This window comes from Sorex fumeus, unplaced genomic scaffold (genome assembly GCF_029834395.1).
Source record: "Sorex fumeus unplaced genomic scaffold, SorFum_2.1 ptg000095l, whole genome shotgun sequence".
Classification (NCBI taxonomy): domain Eukaryota; kingdom Metazoa; phylum Chordata; class Mammalia; order Eulipotyphla; family Soricidae; genus Sorex; species Sorex fumeus.
The window spans coordinates 6,927,603-6,943,946 of NW_026606152.1; the positions used below are offsets into that span (position 1 = coordinate 6,927,603).

The 16,344-nt window shown below is 42.7% G+C and overlaps 1 protein-coding gene across 1 annotated transcript in view; it reads right to left on the reverse strand.

Moving 5' to 3' along the window:
* STPG2 (sperm tail PG-rich repeat containing 2) overlaps positions 1-16,344 on the reverse strand; it is a 254,233-nt gene that overhangs the window by 54,216 nt on the left and 183,673 nt on the right. The window contains exon 10 of the mRNA XM_056132707.1: positions 13,187-13,279. Coding sequence (XP_055988682.1) covers positions 13,187-13,279 — 93 coding nt within the window. The remainder of the gene's footprint in view (positions 1-13,186; positions 13,280-16,344) is intronic.

A 16,344-nucleotide genomic window follows, 5' to 3' on the forward strand; every position in this document is an offset into this window, starting at 1 on the left:
CTCGTCGTTACTTTTGGATCATGACAGCATTTGCCTATGATCAAACTCTTAACTTATAGTTAAGAATCGTGGCACCTTGGCCTGGCACATCACGATGCCAGGGTAGCACATAACTTACCGGCTTGCCCTGGTTCCATCCAGTCCCACATCGGGACCCTGCCCTTGGGGTGCTAGGAAGTGAGGGCAACTGAGGCTTAAGTTGAGAAGGCAGATGCTCAGGAGTGAATAATATTCAAAGCCAATCAATTCCTAAGTTATCGAGCATATTAATTAATTGTCTTCCTGTATCTATACAAAAGGACATTGCATTAAAGTAAACTGCTCAAAAGATATAAAGAGAGGAGAAAGGCAATATTAACTTACAGTACAGCTTCAGTGTCTAAGCAGGATGAGACCTTACAAATTGGTTGGGTAAAAGAGCATAGAAGTAGTTACAGACAAACAAAGTAATGGGAGTGACTCGGGAGCACTGTGATAGGTGCAACCTGATATACCTAATCTCCGTGTACTCCAACATAGTGATATGATAAAATCTAAAAACAATGATCACAGTTTTTAACCAAATTCAAAGGAAATTAGGTTACCCTGCTTATTTTGGAAAGTGTATTTCAAATACTTTGTAATTAAAAATTTTAATTAAAGAACCATGATATACAGAGGAGTCAAGATGATGGTGGCAGAACAAATGCAGGGCCCAGGATGAATGGAGCAGCAACACTTCTCGGAACTCTGAACTGCTATGGCCCAAAAACTCTCAGTAATTTCACGGGGAATGAATGAGGCAATTCTTTAGAAAGGGCACTTTAAAAGTTTAGCCCGACTCCTGGAATTGCTGTGGTGCCCCAGGCTTCCACCATGAATAACTGGCTTGGGCTTCCGGGTGACTCTAGAAATGCAGCTAGCTGGACACCTCTCTGGGTCTGGAAGCCATGCAAAGACTTAAAAACCACCACTGCCGTGGCTCAAGGTGTAGACCTCAGAGCTGCAGCAGGACCCCAAGTACCTGCCATGAGCAACTGGGGTGACTGAGTGAGCCTAGAAACTTGCGGCCAGCCAGGTGCCCGCTCAGGGCCAGAAATCACACAAAGATTTAAAATGCCTGCTCTTCCCGTGGCTCAGCTGCTGCTGGTGCAGCCCCACCACCTTTTCTTCCCTGGACCAGCCTGTGCCCAAATTATGGTGAGGCGTATTATGGAGGAAAACCTCCCTGAGAACCAACTGACTGAAGACCTAAGATGGGGGCATGTACCCCCCATCCCCCGATTCATGCTCAGCTAGACTAGTGGTTGCAGCCTGCACAGAGTGCCCACATAACAAATGGTATAGCCCTGGCTCCAGTCCTCATCCCTGCTGGGGTGCAGCGGGTGTGGTACTGCCAGCAGATTAACCTGTGCCCACGGAGCAAGTGCATCAACTTCCTGATATCTGAAATTCACCACTGTGCCTCTGTCCTGTGTTGACCCCAAGACCAAAGTCTGAGGAAAGTTGCCCAAACAAGGCTGGGTCAGGCTGCACACAGCCCAAGAACTAGGTGTCTGGTTAAAGGTCAACAGGGAGGATTGCAGCTGTCTTTGTCTTTGTGCCTTGCTAGATAAAGCTTTACCACCCTTTTGAATGTATGGGAGCATCCTGCTTACACAGGAATGCAGATAACTTAAATGTGTGGGAAGAGGATGTTAATTTTAGACAAAACAAGTTTTTACCTTAATAAGACAGAAAGAATCCATACTAGGGCATCAAACTTTTGAGTGCTTCAGCTAATTTGCAACACTGCTTTCTGTAAAATTGCTTGGCTGCTTTGCACCGGGGGGGAGAGGGCGGACTTGGAATGTAAACAGGGCATAACTTCTTGCTAAACCAAGTGTGACAGGATTCAGGTGTATTTACTGTTCCTGAAATGTATTGTCTCAGGAAAGCACCCTGCAGACTTGGGTAAAGGATAACTCAGGATGTGGGTGGTTGGGGGAAATTGCCCTTCCTGAAATGTATTGTCTCACTAAAACACCCTGCAGACTTGGGTAAAGGATAACTCAGGATGCGGGTGATGGGGGGAGATTACCTAAGGCTTAATGATTCCGTTTAACCTTGCTTGTGCTGACTTTTGAATCTATGGAATGCGCGGACTTTGTTATGACGGTTGATGAAGGCCTATATAAGAACCCCTTTGAAGAAGCTCGGGGCTCTCAGCCACTGCCCACTCTGGAGTATGCTGTGGAGCCCCAGCATGCTGGTCTAAATAAACCCCGTTTGTACTCCTGCAGGAATTGTGTCTGTCTGGTCTCTCCGTGCCTCCCAGGGCCAGGGGACTCCACAGCCCAACAAAGACAAGAATTTTGTACTCAAAGAGGTTGTATAAAAAATGAGGATCTTTTAAGTATCTGTGCTGCCCTGACAAGGGATTTCTTTTGTACACTATGTTGTCCTTGATCACTTGCCCTTTGTTCACATGAATTCAGTGATGAACGTCCTTGTGTATAGATCACAATAAAAGGAGGCTGCAGGGTTTGAACAGTGCTGGACAGTCAGTGAGGCTACAGCTCTCCGTGCTTGATCATTCCATGTGCCTTGTTTGTCTCTGTGCCTCCGACTGATCAGTCAATTGAGAACTAACAGCCCTGACTTGAGTAACTCAGGACCAGTTTCCCGAGAAATCAAAGTGAAAAAAATTATGTATGTAGGAACCACGCCCACAAACCACCTTTGGCTCAACTATACAAGTTTACTTATCTGCCTTGAATCAGAGGCCCATAAATAAATCTCAAAAGACATCAGAAGTTGCAGTTAATCTTGGACTTGTATAAGGCTGAAGAGACGAGGGTAGATCAGAAGGGAATGGATCAGCCTAGTGCCTGTCCAAACAGAGACCCTGACAGCTGCTTGCTCCCACAATCCAAAATCACTGCCATGCCCCAGTGAGACTCCACTGTCTTGGAACAGAACTCATCAAAATATTAACCTGCTGAAAATTTGATTATGCAGGTATTGTGACTTAAATCTCCAGTATTTCTTGGAGCGGAGATGGGCTACCTCCCCCCACTTACCTATACTCTGGGAAGCACCGGTAGTCATCCCTACAAACCAACACCAGCACTACCATGTAAGCTCTTCTACTGATCTCTCTTTAGAGACCAGAAATAAATCTCAAAAGAGATCAAAAGCTACAGTTAATCTCAGACCAGTGTAGTAAGGCTGACCAGACCAGGGTAGATCCAAGGAGCTGGGTTTACCTGGTGCCTGCCCAAACAAATCTAACAGCCTCTTCCTTCCACAGTCCAAAATACCTGCCATGCTCTCAGCTGGACTCCACATCTGGGGACAGACCTAACTGAGATATTAATCTGCTAAAAATTTGGGTATGTGGGTTTTGTGGCTAAAATCCAGGATGTCTGGGATTGGGATGGGCTACCACCCCCAAACTGGCGCCCAGCTTAAAAAGAAAAAAGCTGTGCATTCCTGATAAAAATACTGAATTCCCAGAACAAATATGATGATCTTTAGTACCTATATTGCAAATCATGATGCAAAAAAGGGAGGGAGGGAGGGAGGGAGGGAGGGAGGGAGGGAGGGAGGGAGGGAGGGAGGGAGGGAGGGAGAGAGAGAGAGAAGTGTTTTCTATAAAGGCAGGCAAGAAGAGGGACTGCTAGAGGAGTGGTGAGGGGGAAACTAGGGACATTGGTGGTGGGAAACATACACTGGTGGAGAAATGGGTGTTGGAACATTGTATAACTGAAACTCAATTATGAATAAGTCTGTAATGGTCATTAGTAGGAAGGTTCTCACAGAAGGTAGGGTGGTACATTGAATGAGGGATGTGGACACTGGTGGAGGGTGTGGTACTAGAATGTTTCATGTATAAAAAACTACTAACAACAGTTTTGTAAAGTATGGTGCCTAAAATAAAATTTTTAAAAAGATCCATTATTTACAAAGTTACTGCTGGAGCAATAGCACAGCAGGTAGGGCGTCTGCCTTGCACGCAGCCAACATGGCCGACCCGAGTTCGATTCCTCCGCCCCTCTTGGAGATCCCGGCAAGCTACCGAGAGTATTCGATATGCCAGACACAGTAACAACAAAGTCTCCAATGGAGACGTTACTGGGCCCGCTCGAGCAAATCGACGATCAACGGGAGGGCCTTTACTTACTTACTTTTACTGATAATTGAGTTTTATGCATACAATATTTCAACACTGGTTCCACCACTGGTATCAACATACCCTCACCAGTATTTCCATGGTCCCTCCTGCCCAAACCCTACTTTTCACTTTGACTTTTAATTTTTTATATTTGGGGGCTATAGCTATAGTGAAGCTGATAGGGCATTTGCCTTGCAAATAGCCAATCTGGGTTTAATTCCTGTCAACCTATATGGTCCCTTGACCACTACCAGGAGTGATCCCTGAGTACAGAATCAGGAGTCATCCCTGAGTATCACTGGAGAGGAACCAAAACAAAAAAATTAAAAGCTTTATTTTTTAATTTGGGGGTCACTCTTTGTGCTCTAGTGAGCTCAAAAGACCGTATGTGGTGCCAAGGAAGTGGGATCAATATGATTTAATTCACCAAATGAAGAAATTGTATAAAACTGTTGCACACATACCTACCATCCTTGAGTTGACTGCTAAAAACCCAAGTTTAACTTTGACCAGTAGCCCCAAAGATCAGTACCTGATTTTATTTAAGTTCAGAATTTTTTTTATCATGTTTCTGCCATTTTGACATGAAATAACATTTATGGAGAAATCCTGGCACTGTAATTCAGTAAAAGGATGCAAAGTAAAGGGTGTTTATTAAACACAAATCAGTGAATGCAATACACCACATGAACAAAAAGATTACAATATATAATCAGATGACATATTACCTCACCCCAGGGAGGCTGACATATATCAAAAAGAACAGAAACAACTATTGTCAGTGAAGATGTGTTAAATAGGAAACTACCTTTACTAGTGGTCCGAATGTCCTCTGGTTCAGCCTCCACAGAAGGAAATATAGCATCTTCACACACACACACACACACACACACACAAAAAGACTAGAACTTCCTTTGACCCAGTGGTTCTACCTCTTGGCATGTAATGCCAAAACATAGACATTAATTCAGAAAGATTCTGTACACACCTATCTTTATTGAGTGCTAGAATGATCATCCAGGAAATGAAAATAATCCAAAAGTTTAATTACAACAGAACAGGACATCACAACAGAAACCAAAGAAATTCAAAAGATCATCAGAGACTACTTGTAAGTCTGTATGCCATGAAGCAAGAGAACCTAGAAGAAATGGATAAATTCCTGGATTCCTACTATCTCCCAAGGCTGAATGAAGATGATTTGGAATACCGGAATAGACCTATTGCTATCAAGTAAACTGAAACTGTAATCTATTAGCCCTCTCTCTTCTCTTTCTCCCTTCAAAGTCAGTGTTTGCTTGCTATTTTTCATTCTTGTTTATTTATCCAGAGGTGATAAGACAGTGTTTAAGTCTCCAACTATTATTAAGTTGCTAGCATTGTCATCCTTAAAATGTTAAGGTAAGGTAAGGTAAAGGCCCTCCCGTTGATCGTCGATTTGCTCGAGCGGGCCCAGTAACGTCTCCATTGGAGACTTTGTTGTTACTGTGTCTGGCATATCGAATACTCTCGGTAGCTTGCCGGGCTCTCTGAGAGGGGCGGAGGAATCGAACTCGGGTCGGCCATGTTGGCCGCTTGTAAGGCAAATGCTCTACCCGCTGTGCTATCGCTCCAGCCCACAATAGGAGTTGTTTTAAGTATTTAGCTGGTCCCTCATTGGGTGCTTATATGTTTTGGAGTGTGATTTCCACTTGCTGTGCATATCCTTTAAAAAACTAAGCACGCGGAAGGTTGTGTGTTCGTAGGCTCTCTGGACAGCTCTGTCTCATCACCTGCGTTTGGTGCTCTTGAGCCACTGTGTGTGGCCTGGATCAGGATGACTGTTGGCCAAGGGCAGATGAAGGAAGAAGTGAGAGCCAGGCGGTTGGTCTTAGTTGCAGTTTATTCCAATCCTCTCTTCATTCACTCATGTCTCTTTGCTCTCCCAGGCTCTCTTGCCTCTCTCCAGCTGTCTTGTCTCTCGCCAGCTCTCCAACTCCCTTGCAGTCTGGGCTGACACTCCACCCAGTCAGGTAGCCAAATCAACATAAGAAAGCCCTTCCTGAGGGCCCACCTAAAAGGAATTCTAAAGCCCTTCCTGACTGCCCAAGGGCAAAGTATCTCCTAAGGTGTTTTTCTCTTTTCCTCAGTCCAATAACTATCAACATATCAATACCAGCTATTTTTGACAGTAAGAGATAACATTGAGGGCAGCTCTGCTGGGAACATCTTGCCACAGACTCAGACTACAGTGCTCAGGCCAGATTAATCATTCCTAACCCTAGCAGGGTCCAAATCTAGTTATTACTTTTTGGATCATAACAGCATTTGTCCATGACCAAGTTCTTAACTTACAGTTAAGCATTATGGTGCTTTGGCCAGGCCCATCTCGATGCTAGGGTAGCACATAACTTAGCAATATCCCTTGCCCTGGTTCCATCCAGTCCCTCGTTGGGAACCTGCTTTTAGGGGCTCTAGGAAGTAAAGGCAGCTGAGGCTTAGGTGAGAGAACAGATGCCCAGGAGGGAAATATCACTGAGAGTCTCATTACAAAAACATGTCTTCTTGTGTCCATACAAAAAGGACATTGCTCTGAATAAACTATGCAAAGGACTTAGGGAGAAGAGAGAAACAATATTTACAAGTCAACAGAGCACAGAGAAAGAAGTTACAAATAAACACAGAGGAATGGGAACACTGTGATGGGAGCAACCCAATAAACCTAAACTACCTGAGGCTATGCAGGAAGGACAGAACAGTGTTTTCCTACAATATCCCTTAATAAAAAAATGGCCTACGCTCTCCATCCTAATCTTTTTCCTACCTGAAATCTATGTTGTTGGATACTACTATGGCCACCCTGGCTTTTTTTGAGGGAGTTGTTTGCTAAAATGATTGTTTACCATTCTTTGACTTTGAGTCTGTGTTTGCTCTGACTTCACATGTGTTTCTTGTAGGCAGCAGAATGTTGGGTTCAGTTTTTTAATCCATTTTGCCACTCTGCGTCTCTTAATTGGTGTTTAGACCATTGACATTGAGAGAGATTATTGTCATGGGTTTTGTTCCATCTTTCTGTAGAGGTTTGTTGTGCTTGAGGCATATTTCTTATCTTACAGTAGCCCCTTTAGTCTTTCTTTTAAGTTTGGTTTTGAGTCTATGAAGTTCCTGAGCTGTTTTTTATCCGTGAAATAGTGTATCGTTCCTTCGAGTTTGAGTAAGAGTTTAGCCGGATAAAGTATTCATGTGAAGCATTAATTTCATTGAGTTTTTTCACTATATTCCACCATTGTCTTTGGGCTTGGAAAGTTTCCTCTAATAGGTCTGCTATAAATCTAAGGTTTGTTCCTTTGTATGTGATTTTCTTCTTTGACCTTATTGCTTTTAGTATTGTATCTCTATCCTTGGTATCCATCATTCTGATTGGAGTCTATTTATTAGGGTCCTTTTTAGGTGACACCTTTCAGGCTCCTTGGATCTTGTGTCTGCATTCTCTAGCTCTGGGAATTTTTCAGCAATGAATTCTTTAACTGTGGCTTTTTCATTGGGATTGCCTCCCTGTCCATCTGGTACTTCTATGATTCTAATGTTGTTTCTCTTGAAATCATCCCCTAGGTCTCTGATTAGCATTAGAGCTATTTTCAGGTCTTTTTCCATTGTTTGTTGTTGCCTGTAAGCTTCTTGCAGCTCATCATAAAGCTCACTGATTCTGTCTTCTGTCTTTGGCTTTAGCCATTCTATTGTTGAGGGCACCCACTGAGTTATTTATTTCATCTACAGAATCTTTTATTCGTGACACTTCTGTGTATAGCTTTCTAATTTCTGCTCTCATTTATTCCTGTATTTTGTTGGCTGTCTGTCTCACTGTTTCTCTCATGTCCTCCTTAATTTACTGGATGTCTTCTCCACCTTTTCTTTGAGTTCGTTGAACATCCTCAACTTTTCATATTTGAATTCTTTGTCTGAGAGATTATATTTGTGGGAATTTCCTGATGAGGCTTTAGAGCTCTTTTCTTCATCCACTCCTCATGTGGGGGGACTCTGCACTTTTTCTTAATGTTGCTGTGGTAGTATGGAGGTGGGTCCCTTCATTTCACTATCAGTGTCCCCCGTCAATTCAAGAGAGGATTCTAGATGGACTCGGTCAATGGTGGTCACTTTTGTCCCTTCATGAATACTACGTCTTTAATGCTCTTCTGTGCCTTACATGGGGTCACTAGTGCGGCTTCAGGAGATGTGTTCTTTTTCATTGTAATTGTTCAATTCTTTGTGTTCACTGTTATTTCAGTGTTTCGGGGAGTATTTTGAATGGGATAGGCTAGTGGACTATTGGGCTAATGTGATTGGGGTGACCCAGATGTCCCCTTTAGAATTAGATAATGGAGACTGAGCTGTGAGTCCAAAATGTTGTGAGAGGGAAAAATAACTGCGCTGCAGAGCCATGACCACCAGCCTCTTCACCTGTGCAGGGAGCAGAGGATCCTTTCAGTGCCTGTGCGGTATGTGGCTCTCACTTCTGGCTCTCCTGGGGCTGGCGGGTTTCCCTCAGCCAGGTGCTGCACAAGCAGCCTTGGCCGGGAAAGGGGCCTTCAGGGGTCTCCTTGTGTTGGTTTTTGTCAAATGTGTTTTTCTGAATCTATTGTGTTGATCATGTTTCTTTTTTTATGATTAATTGTTGAACCAACTTTACATTTCCAGGATAAACCTCAATTGGTCATACTGTATTATGTAATATATTTTTCTGGATTGGACTTTTAATGTACCTCATGAAATATTTTCTGTGTAGCTTTCAGTTTTGGTAATGCCTGCTTTTGACATTAGAATAAAGCTTGATTTAGAAAAAAATAAAAAAAATAGCAACATTCAATTCCTAAAAATATCTCCTCAAAATAATCTAATAATATGATTTCCTAGACATTGGTGGATTTATTAATTTGACTATCCCTGCATTTGTACTTCCTTTAAAGTTTTATATTGTAATCATGTAATAGTTTACTTCATAATTTAAAACATAATTAAAATGGCATTGTGAAACTAGTAGAACTATTTTCAATCAGAAATGTTATTTCTATGGCTCAATGGCTCCATTTAAAATGTACCTGATGATTCTGAATTTGAAATTTGTTATTAATAGTTCTTATGGTGACAATGCAATTACTACAAACCTTTATTTTAGCAAATGATGTACCCACAAATCTTATACCTTAATCACTTAATCACTTAATCCCCGTTATTCATCGATTTATTCGAGTGGGTGCCAGTAACGTCTCCATTCATCCCGGTTGCGTGCTAGCGTAGCCCAATGGTATCTGTTCGTTTTAGGAACATGTAGAGCCTCAAACCGATCATTTAGGGTCTTGACAAAGAAGTCTGACCATCTTATAGGTGGGCGTCCACGTGATCTTTTGATGTCTCGTGGAATCCAATCAGTAATGGCTCTAGTCCACCGGTTGTCTGTAAACCTCATTACGTGTCCAGCCCATCTGATTTTTGATGTCTTGGCAAATGAGACAGCGTCCCTGATTCTTGAGCATTGACGAAGATCAGAACTCCGGATTCTATCTCTCATTTGAGTGACTCGTGATATTCCAAGCATAGTTCTTTCGATTCCTCTTTGAGAGACCCGAATAGCGTTCTTATCCTGTTTTCGTAGGGTCCAGGTCTCTGCGGCATATGTTAATGCAGGAAGAATAGTGGAATCAAAGAGATGTGCTCGTAGCTGGAGGTTCTTTGTCCTATTATTTATTTCTTCAATGCTCTTGAAGGCATTCCAAGCCGCTCTCTTCCTCCTGCGCAACTCAGGTGCCAGGTCATTCATGATGTTGATTTCTTGACCTAGGTATATATAACTGTTGCATTTGGAGATGGTGGTTCCGTTGAGAGCGAATGGAGCATCAGGAACAAGGCTGTTTCTCATAAACATTGTCTTCGTAAGATTCAGCTGTAGTCCTACCTTTCCACACTCACAGTCAAAGTCTGCCAGCATTTGTGCCGCTTGGCTGATGTTTGGTGTTATTAGAACGATGTCATCAGCAAAGCGGAGGTGGTATAGTTGCCCACCATCTATCTTCACTCCCATGTTTTCCCATTCTAGTCGTCGCATGATGTTCTCGAGGGTGGCACTGAAGAGTTTTGGTGAAATGGTATCACCCTGCCGAACCCCTCTCTTGATATGGATGATTACTTCTTTGTAGAATGGTGAGATCTTGGTAGTGAATCCGCAATAGAGCTCACGAAGGATCCTGATGTATTGAGTTTGTACGCCCTGATTGGCTAGGGCTTCCATGACCGCTTCCGTCTCAACAGAATCAAAGGCCTTCTTTAAATCAATGAACGTTAGACAGAGCGGCATCTTGAACTCCCGAGATACCTCAATGAGCTTGGTTATTGTGTGGATATGGTCAATGGTACTGAATCCTTTTCGGAATCCAGCTTGTTCACATGGTTGTCCTTCATCTAGTGTTCTGCTAATCCTATTCAGGATGACTCGAGTGAATAGTTTGTAGATGACAGACAATAGGCAGATTGGGCGATAGTTGCCAATATCGTGGATGTCTCCTTTCTTGTATAGTAGTACAGTCTTGCTGGTTTTCCATTGGGATGGAACCTTGCATTCAGACAGGTAGCGTGTGAAGAGTCGAGCCAATGTATTGATGAGTACTGATGGTAAGTTCTTCAGGTGTTCAGGTCTGATCTTGTCTGGGCCAGGTGCTTTTTGTTTCTTTCCCGACGAGATGGCATGTTGGATTTCGGAAGGGAGAACATTGGGAACGACATATCCATCATGTGGTATGTGGTATGTGGGCAAGTGGATGTGGCTATTAAAGAGATCTGAGTAGAAGTCATGAATAATCTTCTCCATTGCCCTTCTGGAAGATGTGATAGATCCATCAGGATGTCGGAGTGCAGTCATCTTGGTTTTGTAGTTGATGAAGGACAGGCGGGCATTACGAATGTTTTTCCCAGCTTCTGCTGCATCTACCAGTACTGCTGCTTTCCTGTTTTTGAGGTCATCCTTGATGGCTTCTCTGCACTGTTTTGCCAGTTCGGACGTTTGCTTGTGGTTGCCTGAGGCACGTGCCAAGCCACGTTGGCGAATAAGTTCAAGAGTGTTCGAAGAAAGACAGTTTTTTGTGGTTATCTCTCTCTTGGCATTCCTTGCACAATCATGGAGGTGCTGAATCATTCGATCGTATTCCTCATCAATGTTGTCAATGACGGCATCTTCCCATGTTGCCGCAACAGAGCCAAAGAGTTCCCAGTTGGTGGTTGTTCTGGGAGTCCTCTTCTTAAACCTTGCATTCTTTTCTCCTCGTTCTGTGAGGTAGAATTTTGCACGAAGAACATGGTGGTCTGATCCTGTTTGGAATTTTGGGACAACAGCAACATCAGTTAGGCAAAACCGCCAATTGAATATGATGTGGTCTATTTCATTGTGGAACCGTCCATCGGGAGACTCCCATGTCCAACGTTTAGATTCAGCCTTTTGGAATTGTGAGTTACCATGAAAGGTTTTGGTTGACATGATGAACTCAGACAGTCTGTCACCCTGTTCGTTCCATTCCAGGCCATGGGTTCCGATGTGGAGTTCATCGACTGATCTTCTTGGTCCTATCTTGGCATTAAAATCACCGACAATGATCTTGTAGAAGGTGTGATCTTCTTTATAGAATTTCTCCAGCTCCATGTAGAATTTCTTAGTTTCTTTTTCACCATAACTGGATGTTGGTGCATAGACAACAAAGATAGAAACTGCCGGTAGTAAGCCACATTTATTCAAGTGTAATCGTCCGATTCGGGTTGTTAGGCATTCAAATGAATCAATGCTTGTGACTAAGTTTGTGTTGACAAGGATACCGACACCACCAACGCCTCTTTTATCACATGTTCCAAGGAACAGTTCTTCTCCAGTGTCGAAAACAGCATGATGGGATTGATGTCTTCTTGTTTCGGTCAGACCAATGATGTCGTACTTGATCTTTCGTGCTTGTACCATAAGGTCTTCAATGGATGTAGCAGATGCCAGCGTAAAAGCATTAAAAGTACAGACAATCATTTTTGTTTTTCTGCGTTTTGGCAGCCTATGGCTGCCTTGGTGTTTTATCAGCTTCTCCTTCCATATCCTTCTCGACTCTGCATATTCAGGGTTAGGGAAATGAGATCCATTTATTACTGGATTTGGCATATCAATTTGGTCTATTTGGCATAGACCACGGATAGCTTGCCAGGCTCTGCCATGTGGGTTGGATATTTAAGGATATTTAAGGTACCCTGAAAATTTAGAGAAAATCAAATAAATAGTCGCGCGGCCGCTAATGATCTTGTAGAAGGTGTGATCTTCTTTATAGAATTTCTCCCTTGGTTGGGGCCTGGAGGTCTTCAGCTGTTGACACAAATCTATACATGGCATATTTAAGTCTGTCTATTAAACTGTAACTTTTACTTTGATACTTAGTAAATTTAATCTCACGAATCAGCCATTCATTTTTTCATATTTTACCTAAATGCCTAGTTCAATCTATTTAATATTAGTTGGAAACTTAGGGAAGAAATCATACAGAAAACTTAAAAAACAGACTAATAAGAATTTTGTTCTTAAAAAATAACTAAAGAGTTCTAGTTTTCAGATGGATTTAAGCAGAAAAAAAGAAAAAATATATACTCATGATTAAACTGAGATTTGGGAAAAGTGCTCAAGAGTTGGAGCACATGTTTTGCATGTTGAAGGTCCAGGCTCGATACTTAATACCCAGTAGTTTACCAAGCATTACGCTGTGAATAGAGAAAAAAAAAAAGAAAGGAAGGATCGAACCAAAAGTTAATTTTCTGTTTCTGTGCTGCTATGTATTCAATTGATGTTTTCTTCTATCCTGAGAAAAAAAACTCTGTGACTCTAAATAATATGTTCCATACAATATCATTTCTCAGACAATGTTTAACTTCTGCTTTGTTGAACTAAGCACTTTGTTGAACTTAAAAAATATGAATCATAGTAACCGAAGGTGATATTGCTGATAACTACTCTCCTCTAGAGTATAAGGGGTTTTCTGTGGATAAATGAATGAAGAATCTTACCATAGATGATGGCTTTGTAGTTTTTTCTGTTCTTGATAAGAAAGCAGCATATCTGTTAGTCAAGTTAGGTAGTTCATCAGAAATTCCATTGACCTATGAATTTCCACAACCAAGTAAAAATAAATGAGAAGTATATTATTCATTCTTATCAATAAAAGTTACACTCAAAGGAATATTATTTTAGTTTAGTTCTAAAGTAACACAGTGTAGTTTAGAATGAAATTTATCAATTTAGAATATTATTTTAGTTTAGGTGTAAACTAGGGCTGAAGCGATAGCCCAGCGGTAAGGTGATTACCTTGCACACAGCCAGCCTGGCTGAGCTGGGTGCGATTCGTCCGCCCCTCTCGGAGAGCCTGGCAAGCTACCAAAAGTATTCAGCCAGTACAGCAAAGCCTGGCAAGCTACCCATGGTGTATTCAATATGCCAAACACAGTAACAACAAGTCTCAAAATGGAGATGTTACTGGCCCGCTCGAGCAAATCGATGAACAACAGGAGGACAGTGTTTGTTTTTGGACAGTAGGTGTAAACTAATATAATAACTAAATTCAACAATTTGGTGTCATTAGAGGTAAAAAATTTTAATTAAATGTAGATAAAAGATAATAAAATCAAAGTAAAGTGATTATACCAACCTTCAGATAAGATATTCCTTAAATGTTTTAGGGACAAGTTACAAACTAATATAAAATTTAGAAATCTAGTCTTACTTTGTTTTCTAACAGGGTATTAACTCATCATATGTGAGTAGAAAGTATAACTTGCTATTCAGTCAATTTAATATAATTTATTAAAATTATTTATTCATTCTACGCTGGAAAAATGTTCCCTGTGAATATTATATAGAAAACAAATATTTGAAAAAAGTTTCAATTAAACTTAAAATCTTTATTTTTTTCATTTTTTATAATTTTATTTATTGAATCACCATGAGAGCAGTTACAAAGCTTTCGGGTCTAAGTCTCGGTCATACAATGAAACACCCGTACCTTCACCAGTGCCCACTCTCCACCCCCAAAACTCCAATATACCCCCATCCCACACCCTGCCCCTACCCAAGGGGCAGATGATTTCCACATTACTCTCCCTCTACTTTGATTACATTCAATATTTTTACACCAGACCCACCAATATTATTTGAGATTTTACCCCAACACTCAGATCTGCTGAAAAGGCAACAGTAGACCATTTGTTTTCTATTGCTGGTTATGAATAACATATGATGTTGTGTGGCTGCAGTAGTGGCCACATAATTTTGAAATTCCAAAATTTTAACAATTAAATCTGGAGGGATTTCTGCCAAAACCTGCTGGGTTCCGAGATTTGTCCCTGTGTCTCTTGGATCATGGCCGTTAAGCAGCTTGATCAGGAGCCAGAAAGTCCGTTTGTGGGCGGCAACTTGGGGTCTCGTTGGGATGGGGAGTAAAGGCTGGCTCTACCCCCATCCCATGAGGCCCCACATATCTCATCACGGAGGGCCCAAACCTGACTGTCCAATGGTCCCTGGAGGATGGCAGCCACCAAGCCGCCTATGGGGAGCAGGCAGAGAGACAGCACCCATTCCCCACCTGGAATGCCCCAGCGACAGTAACCTACTGCTGGGTCTGGATTCATTTCTGCCAAAAGCCACTGGGTTCCAAGATTTGTTTCTGAATTTCTGGGATCATGGCCGTTAAGCAGCTTGATCAGGAGCCAGAGAGGCCATTTGTGGACGGTGACTAAGGGTCTCATTGGGACAGGGAGGAAAGGGCCGACTCCACACCCATCTTGTGAGGCCCCATGTGTCTTGTTACTGCAGGCCCAAACCTGACTGTCCAATTGCCTTTGGCATATTGTGGCCACTGAGCCACCTAGGGGGAGCATAAACTTAAATCACAATCACAACCATCCTGTTATTCGTTGATTGCCTCGAGCAGGTCCCAGTAACATCTCCTTCGTCCTAGCCCTGAGATTTTTTTTTTAAAGTGCCATATTAAAGGCTCTTTCAGAGTTAGGAGAATGAGACCCTTCATTGTTACTGGTATTTGGCATATTGGGTACGCCACGGGGAGTTTGCCAGACTCTGCCATGTGAGCAGGTTACATTCAGTAGCCTGCCAGTTTGTCCAAAGTAGGAATGAGATGATAAGATATCACGTGGCTGCGAATGTGGCTGCGCCCTTCTGGGAGCTGGGTTTTATAGTCTCTGAGTCTTGGCCGTTGATGGGATTACACGGCACCAGGGGGCCAGTTGGTGGGTGTGACTCCTGCCTACTGGAATTTGGAGGATCTGGGTGGAGGATGCTCAGCCCCGATCCAAGTAGGCTTGGAGATCTCAACCCCGGGATCTGCGTGCCTTTGTTCCTCTGCCGGTACCTTTATGTGTGCACAGTGGTCTCAGCATGGTGGTGGCTGGTTCTGGAGGTCTTCGGCTGCCGGAGCCCCGGTCGGGGCGGGGAAGAAAATTCAACCCGCTCCCCTCCAAGGGGCCCCGGCAAGGACAGCCAGGTGCGGGGGCAGGAGACTCTGCGCTGTTCTCTTCTGCGAGCTGGTTTTATAGTCTCTGAATCTTGGCCAGTGATGGGATTACACAGCTGTGTAATAAACTTAAAATCTTGTCTAAAACATAAAAACATGTCTAAAGTACATAAATTATATTAGCACTGTAGCACTGTCCTCCCATTGTTAATCAATTTGCTTGAGCAGTCACCAGTAACATCTCAATTGTAAGACTTGTTTTTACTGTTTTTGGCATATCGAATATGCCATGGGGAGCTTGCCAGGCTTTGCCGTACAGGTGGGATACTCTTGGTAGCTTGCCAGGCAGTCCGAGAGGGATGGAGGAATTAAACCTGGGTAAGGTAAGGTAAGGTAAAGGCCCTCCCGTTGATCATCGATTTGCTCGAGCGGGCCCAGTAACGTCTAGCATAGCGGGTAGGGCATTTGCCTTGCATGCAGCTGACCTGGGTTCGATTCCCAGCATCCCATATGGTCCCCCAAGCACTGCCAGGAGTAATTCCTGAGTGCAGATCCAGGAGTAACCCCTGTTCATTGCTGGGTGTGACCCCCCCAAAATGGGTAAATTATATTACTATAGAATTATTTGCAGTCATATATATAGTTTAAAATATGTATGAATATATACAAACAGATTATATTTTGCATAAATAATATATT